At 40.4% G+C, this 7060-nt stretch overlaps 1 protein-coding gene across 1 annotated transcript; it reads right to left on the bottom strand.

Annotated features, from left to right (window-relative positions):
- Positions 1–4394: 4394 nt before the first annotated feature.
- On the bottom strand, positions 4395–5802 carry LOC130872395 (prostate and testis expressed protein 14-like). The gene is made up of 3 exons (XM_057766218.1): positions 5742–5802; positions 4963–5076; positions 4395–4519 (listed from the first exon to the last, which is right to left on the bottom strand). Exons 1-3 carry the CDS (start codon positions 5800–5802, stop codon positions 4395–4397), a joined length of 300 nt encoding a protein of 99 aa, XP_057622201.1.
- Positions 5803–7060: the final 1258 nt, after the last annotated feature.

The following is a 7060-nucleotide window of genomic DNA, read 5'->3' as shown; positions in this document are numbered from 1 at the left end:
TGGGGCGTGGTTATCTCTATATAATCTGCCCCTGAACACAATAAAGGGGGCATTCTTGGGGAATTCAAGGATGACCCATGTCGCTGTCTCTCTGTCTGTGTGTGTCTGCGTATTTTAACCTCCAGCCCCCTTGCCCGAAGCTCGGGAAAAAAAAGTCTTTTCCCCACCCTTTACTCTAAGGTAATGTCTGTCTTTCTAGTTGAGGTATGCTCTTTGTATACGGCATAAGGATGGATTCTGTTTTTATATCCAATCTCTTAGCCTGTGTCTTTTTATAGGTAAATAGAGTCCATTGATATTAATGAATATTAAATACCAATAATTTCTAGAGTTTGTTATTTTTGTTTTGTTGTTATTGTTGTTGTTGCTGTGCATATTTTTCTCTTCTTTGGGATTTGCTAGTGTGGGATTATTATGCCTGTGTTTTTATGAGTGTAACTAATTTCTTGGGATTGGAGTTTTTCTTCTACTGCTTTTTGAGGGCTGTATTTGTGGATATGTATTGATCAAATCTGGTTTTAATATGGAATTTTTTTTCTCCATCTATGTTGATTGAAAGCTTTACTGGGTAAAGTAGTCTAGGCTGGCATCCATGGTCTCTTAGTGACTGCACAATGCTGGACCAGGACTTCCTGGCTTTATCGTTTCTGTTGAGAAGTCAAGTGTAATTCTAATAGGACTGATTTTATATCTTACTTGGCCTTTTTCCTTTGCAGCTCTTAATATTCTTTCTTTATTCTGTATGTTTAGAGTTTTGATTGTTATGGAATGAGGTGACTTACTTTTGGTCTAGTCTATTTGGTGTTCAATAAGTTTTTTGTATTTTTATAGACATGTCCTTCTTTAGGTCGGGAAATTTTTCTTCTATGATTTTGTTGAGAATATTTTCTATGTCTTCAAGATGGACTTGCTTTCTTCAATTCCTATTCTTTTTACACTGAGTCTTTTCATTGTGTCCCATATTTTCTGGATATTTCATGTTAAGAATGTGTTGGAATTAACATTTTCTTTGACTGATGAAGCTATTTTTTTCCATTGTGTCTTCAACTCTTGAGATTCCCCCTTCCACCTATTGTATTCTGTTGTTTATGCTTGTATCTGTAGTTTTGAATGGCTTACTGAGATTTTTCATTTCCAAATTTCCCTCAGTTTAGGTTTTTTTGTGGCCTTTATTTCAGTTTTCTAGTCTTGATCTGTTTCTTTCACTTGTTTGATTGCTTTTTTTTTAGTTTTCATGATGAAACATTACCAAACTCTTTTTATGAGGCTACAGATACCCTGATACTCAAACCTCACAAAGATACAACTAAGAAAGAGAATTATAGACCAATCTTACTCAGGAGTATTAGTGCAAAAATACTTAATAAAATACTGGCAAGAGAAATCCAAGAAGACACTAAAAAACCATCCACCACATTCAAGTTGGCTTCATCCCAGAGATGCAGAAATGGTTCAACATATGAAAATCTGTCAATATAATCTACCATATACACATACTGAAAGACAAAACCACATGATCATTTCATTAGATTCTGAAAAAGAGTGACACTGGGCCTGGCTTGAGCATTTGAAGCCTCCAAGACCACCCCTAGTGACATACTTCCTCAATGGCCACACCAACTCCAACAAGGTCCTACCACCTAATAGTGCTCTTCTCTATGAGCCTATAAGGGCCATTTGGCGGGGGCATAGAGTTTATTTAGTGGGTATTGGGAAGGGTGTAAAGTTAAAGGAATTATGGAGGAGAGAGAAAGAGAGAGAGAAGAAAGAAGGGGAAGGGAGAAAGGAGAGGCTGCCTCTTGAGAAGGAAAATGGACAAAGAGGGTATGAGAACAATTTTTATCCAAACCACTATACCATGGGACGCCTTTGTCTAACAACTCAATTAGATGCAACCCATTCCCAGTACTGGACGCTTCAGTTGGTGATGAGAGATGTACAGTTCGTGCTTTGTCTCCCCCATTAATTAACAATTTCATTTAGCTAATGTTCACATATGTATATATTATGGGGAATTTCTACTGTATTAGATTTCCATGTGACCCCTCAAATGACCCTTAGCTTTAGCTGTCACTCCCAGAATCCCCTCCCTGACCAAAACTTCCCTCCTTGTCCTTGTTTGGTCCTCACATTCCATAACTATTTATTCTGTTGCAGGTTCCTAGGGAGAGCCATCCCTGCTCCCTAGTCGTCAACACTTTTAAATAGGTTGTTGGCCATTTGTGTTTCTTCCTTTCTTTCCTCCTCTTTCTCCTCCTTCTTTTTGCATACTATCTATTCATTTCTGTTACCCTTTTGTTGATTGGTAGATTTATTTCCTTGGTATTTAATTTGTCATTTGTGGGTGTTAACTCTGATTCTTTAGACATGTGCACTCCATTTGAAATACCCACAAATATCAGGAAATTACTAAAGGGCCATGGGAGCGGGAGATTTCAAGGGAATAAAGTTATTGTGCAGTGGTATCAAGGGTTAAAGAGAACAATGGTACAGAAAGGGTTAAATGGGGAGGAGGATGGAAGGGTAGGGTAGAGGACGGAATGTGGAAAGGGATAAATAAATAATGTTATATTTGTATTATTTTTCACTGCATTCTTTGTGTACCAGACTGTCTGTTTTGCTGTTTGTGTGTGTGTGTGTGTGTGTGTCCTGCAATTGTCAGCAATGTAGAGGTCAGAGAAGAACTTGTATAAACCCATTTTCTCCTTCTATGATGTGGGTCCCAGGAACTGAACTCAGGTCATCAGGCTTAGAAACAAACAACTTTATTCACATATGATTTTAAACTTGAGGAAGGATAACATGACACAGGGTGTGAGTGCATTGACCAATAAATCTGAGTAATTACATTCAGTCTTCAAAACCAACAGGGCAGAAGGAGAGTCCTGACTCCTGAAACACTCTTGGAACTACACAAGTATGTCATGGTATGTCAAGAAAGAAACATGCAAAAAAAATCACAAATATTTTATAATTGAAAGTAATCTAGATAACTATATAGAATTAACAAATCAGACTTTTAAAGGCACACAAGAATGCCAGCATATCAAATATAATACAGTAAGATACATTTAGACTACGAAAGACATATAAGGCACATGATGGAAAGACCAAGACATAAGGACAACACAAGGTCAGCAGCAGAATACTTTCTCCCATTGTCCAGAGCCAGGATTCAATGAACAGCACTGAAAAACAAATTAAGAATGACTTATAATATTTGCAAGTATATAAATATTCATAGGTAAACACATGGAAATGCACATCATAACTTACTAATGATGTTTAAACTTTGAAATATATGCCTGAACAGGTAAACAAGCTGTGTCTTTGCAGAGTGAGATGGGATTACTAGCCTTTTTTCTTCACACAGTACTTTCTGTGATTTCTAAGGTTAGTATGCAGTGTGCTAGAAAAATAAAAAAATAAAGATGTAAATAACACCAACTTCAAATTTATGGAATTAAGCTAAACTGGGCCATCGTTCCATGCATACACAAACTAGATTTGGATGCTGTGGTGTTGAAGTGACTGCAGGCTATGTGATGGTTTAATCTTAACTGTGAACTTGACTGTATCGAGGATATCTAAGAGATTCCTCAAACACTGCTCTGGGTGTGTCGGTCACATTTCTAGACATGGTTAGGATATGAAATCTCTGACCTAATTAATCTATTGAAGCCATAAATACATTCAAATTTTGGGTACAATATAAAATAGTTACAGGCTGAAATAGAGAAAGCAAGGACTGGGGACTTGGAGGGTGTATCCTGTCCTGGTCCCTAACTACTCTGCTTAGCTATGAATGCTACATGCATGATGTGAATAGCTCTGGTCCTATACATCCTGTCCAACACGATGAAAATTTCTAAAATAATGAACTAAACTTATCATTGCTCCATTATATTGTTTTACTCAGGTCACAGTAGTGAGAAACCAGATCGCATATGTCTTCCATTCAGTGAATAAGGATGGAGTGAGATACTGGAAGTAATGTCTGCTAGAGCTTTGTCAGAAGAGGAGCCACTAGCCTGAAGGTTCACAAAGGGATGTGAGCTCTGTAATATTCACTATTATTAAACCGCTGTTGATAAAAATAAAGGTGACGTGAATAGGGGAAAGTTTGACAAATAACAGTTAGTGATGGAAGGATGGATGAAGAAAAGAAAGGAAAAAAGATTCTGAAAGGCAGAAGCAGTTCGGAGATGGGGAGCAGAGAACATTGCTCTATTCCCAACTGAACTGTTGACCCATCAACAGCTGATGCTGATCCAGGTAGGTGTCAGGGCTTGGGCAGTGCAGGGAATAGATGGTTCAAGGTCATGAGCCTGGAGAGCACAAGGAAGGAATAAGTACTCACCTGCAGTAGAACAGGGCAAGGAAAGGCCCAGCCTCTAAAACTCATTACACAATGATTGGTCGTTGCAACATGTAAAGTCCAGTGTGAGGTCATGATGGGTGAAAGTCTTATTTAAGCAATTAGAAGAGCAATCCTGCTGCCCAAACAGGATATCATGACCTGTGCAAGAAAAATAACAATGGTCAGCCCTACATATTTGTAAAATCAGAGTCTCAGAAAATGAGGAGAATTACTCTCCCTGGTGAAAAGAATGCCAGCCACACTGAGGTGATAATAGTTATCACCTATTATTCTTTAATCTGGCTTGCAGGCATGCCTTCCATTCACAAATTACTTACTGGAATTTTTCAGTCCAAATCCTCCCAGCCCTGAATATGATTTCTAGAAAGCTATAAAGGTCATTTAGAGACCCCACTCAAAAAAGTATCTTCATCTGGCAATGAAAGGTAGACAACCAGTACCAAATGAAAGAAGCCTTCTTATGAATTTACACAGAAACACAGCCTTCCACAGTCTCTGTTTTGTCCTCAGGAGTGTAAAGAGGGCTCATTCATGCCTGAGCAGCAAACATGGTCCCCCAAGATCTCCCATTCTTGACATACCTTTAGACACTACCATTATGCCACATTCCTGGCCATCTTTAGCCTCACACGTGCTTTCTCCTTTCTCACACTCTCCGTCAGAGTTTAGCATGTCACACTGCAAGCATGTCAGAGCTGAAAAGACAAAACCAAATATAAGAGGTTCATGCGGAGCAACCCATCAAGCATCGGGCAGGAGCTAAGTCTATTGCTAGCAACAATGAAGAAGAAACAATCAAAGGAAAGAGCTGGATATAGGAGGAACTGACCTCTAAAGGGTTGCCCACGACCTTAGACCCTAGGAAGGATTTGAAAAGAGCCAAGTTTCTCCACTTAAATTTTGTAAATGGACTGGGTTGTGAGGAAGAAGATCAAAGCTCTGGTGTAGGGAGCTTAAGTCTACCTCCTATGAGCAGACAAGTGTTCCCATCACTTTCTTACCTCCATCCTGTCATAAACCTTCCTTACATCATTTCCAATATAATTTTAGGCCTATACACAGGTAAGTTGGACGAAATGAGAATGCTTGTTTGTTAAGAACAAAGAGGTGAACCAAACAACCAGGAGAAAGGATACCAGGAGCAGAGGCATGACAGAGAGGAGGAGGAATAGGAGAAGCCCATACTGTGTAAAACAGAGGGAAGGGAAGGATGGATAGGTGAGGAAATGGAGCCAAAGACTATGGGGTCCATGTATAAAATAGTCAGGTCTTACATCTTATTCCTGACCTCCCAAACCCAATGCTCTTCCACGGATGTCTGCCAACCAGAGATGGTCCCTCCCATCTGCCAGGATCTCACCTTGCAGGAAGCCCACCACTAGGGAGAGGCCCAGCAGGAGCAGGAGGAAGTGCTTCCCCATGGCAGTGGAATCCCAGGTTAATAGAGCAGCAGAGAACAGGACAGGGCACTCAAGGCTCAGCCTCAACAGTGCATGCTTATATATGAGCTCAGGCTAGAAGAGAAGCCAATGGGATCCCAAGAGAGTAGCTGGAGCAGATAGCCTGGGGGAAGCATAGATCCTATGTGCTTTACTATGCCTGCTCACTTCCACACCCCTGGGCTGTGATTCAACTCCTTTTGGATTCTTGTCTACATATTTATTTCACTAACTTTCAAATGGGGATTAATAGTTGTGGTATCAAAGGAATCTTTAACTGGGTGGTTGAGGGGTCTAGAGGGAGATACACATACTAGGCTATGACTCCCCACATAGAAGGAAACTTATCTTTAGCCTCTACATCCAGATTTTAAATTCCCTGACCCTTTTTGAGTGGAATATAATTAATTGCTCAATAAATCACTGTGACCCAAATTGTAGATTGGGGTTCATCTTCCATGCAGACTGTAATAATCTTCCTGGGGGTCTGATAGAAAGACAAGAAAAACTATAGAGTCATGGAAGGAAAGCATTATAGGAAAACAGGCTTTTGTTCTGTGTCTGGCTTCCCTGTCCCACTGATGGAGTCAGGAAACAAAAAACACCACTGATGAAGTCAAAAGCACACAGAGACCATGTGTGATTTCCAAAACCTGCCAACCAGGATCATAGAAAAAAGTCATCTGTGCTTACCCAGCACCATAAGGATGGGTAACTTTGTTGGAAGGCCTCACTGATCAGAGGTCACAGTCTATCATGGTTTGGCAGCTTTTTACAATCTCAAAGCCATCAGGAACCCTACTCACTCCCAGTGAAACTTCCTGCTCTTTACCTGTCCTAATCTGGAGAACATCTCTGGGCCCCTGGAGGTCTGACCTTATCTTCAAGCTGTCTTTAAGCCCAGATTCCTGATTTATCTCTAGGGTGACCCGAGGCACCATTTCCTGCTAGAAGCCACACCAGCTACACACATGGTAAATAAGACTTATCCTAGGAGGTTTGATATAGGGCCCCACTGCCACATACAAAGTCTGTGATAGGAGCGTACCACTTAATGAGAATTATTGTTTGTCCTCAGGCTCCCCAATCCTATATGCTTCCTATACTCTGGAATAAAGCTGAGCTGATTCACTCAAGTGATCTCTTGGAGGGCTGTCTCAGTCTGACCCACAGACACTAGAACCCTGTCCCCAGTTCTTTTCCCTCCACCCTTTTGGATCAATGCACCAATGATCTGGAG

The sequence above is a fragment of the Chionomys nivalis genome, chromosome 4, assembly GCF_950005125.1.
Source record: "Chionomys nivalis chromosome 4, mChiNiv1.1, whole genome shotgun sequence".
NCBI classification, from domain to species: domain Eukaryota; kingdom Metazoa; phylum Chordata; class Mammalia; order Rodentia; family Cricetidae; genus Chionomys; species Chionomys nivalis.
Note: the sequence above shows the minus strand (reverse complement) of the source record. Positions and strands in the feature narration are given on the sequence as shown.

Coding starts and splice junctions, on each gene's coding strand:
- LOC130872395 (XM_057766218.1), bottom strand. CDS start 5,802: ATGGGGAAGCACTTCCTCCTGCTCCTGCTGGGCCTCTCCCTAGTGGTG. Junction 5,077..5,741: donor AGTGGTGGGCTTCCTGCAAG/GTGAGATCCTGG, acceptor TTGTCTTTTCAG/CTCTGACATGCTTGCAGTGT. Junction 4,520..4,962: donor CATAATGGTAGTGTCTAAAG/GTATGTCAAGAA, acceptor TTTCTTGCACAG/GTCATGATATCCTGTTTGGG.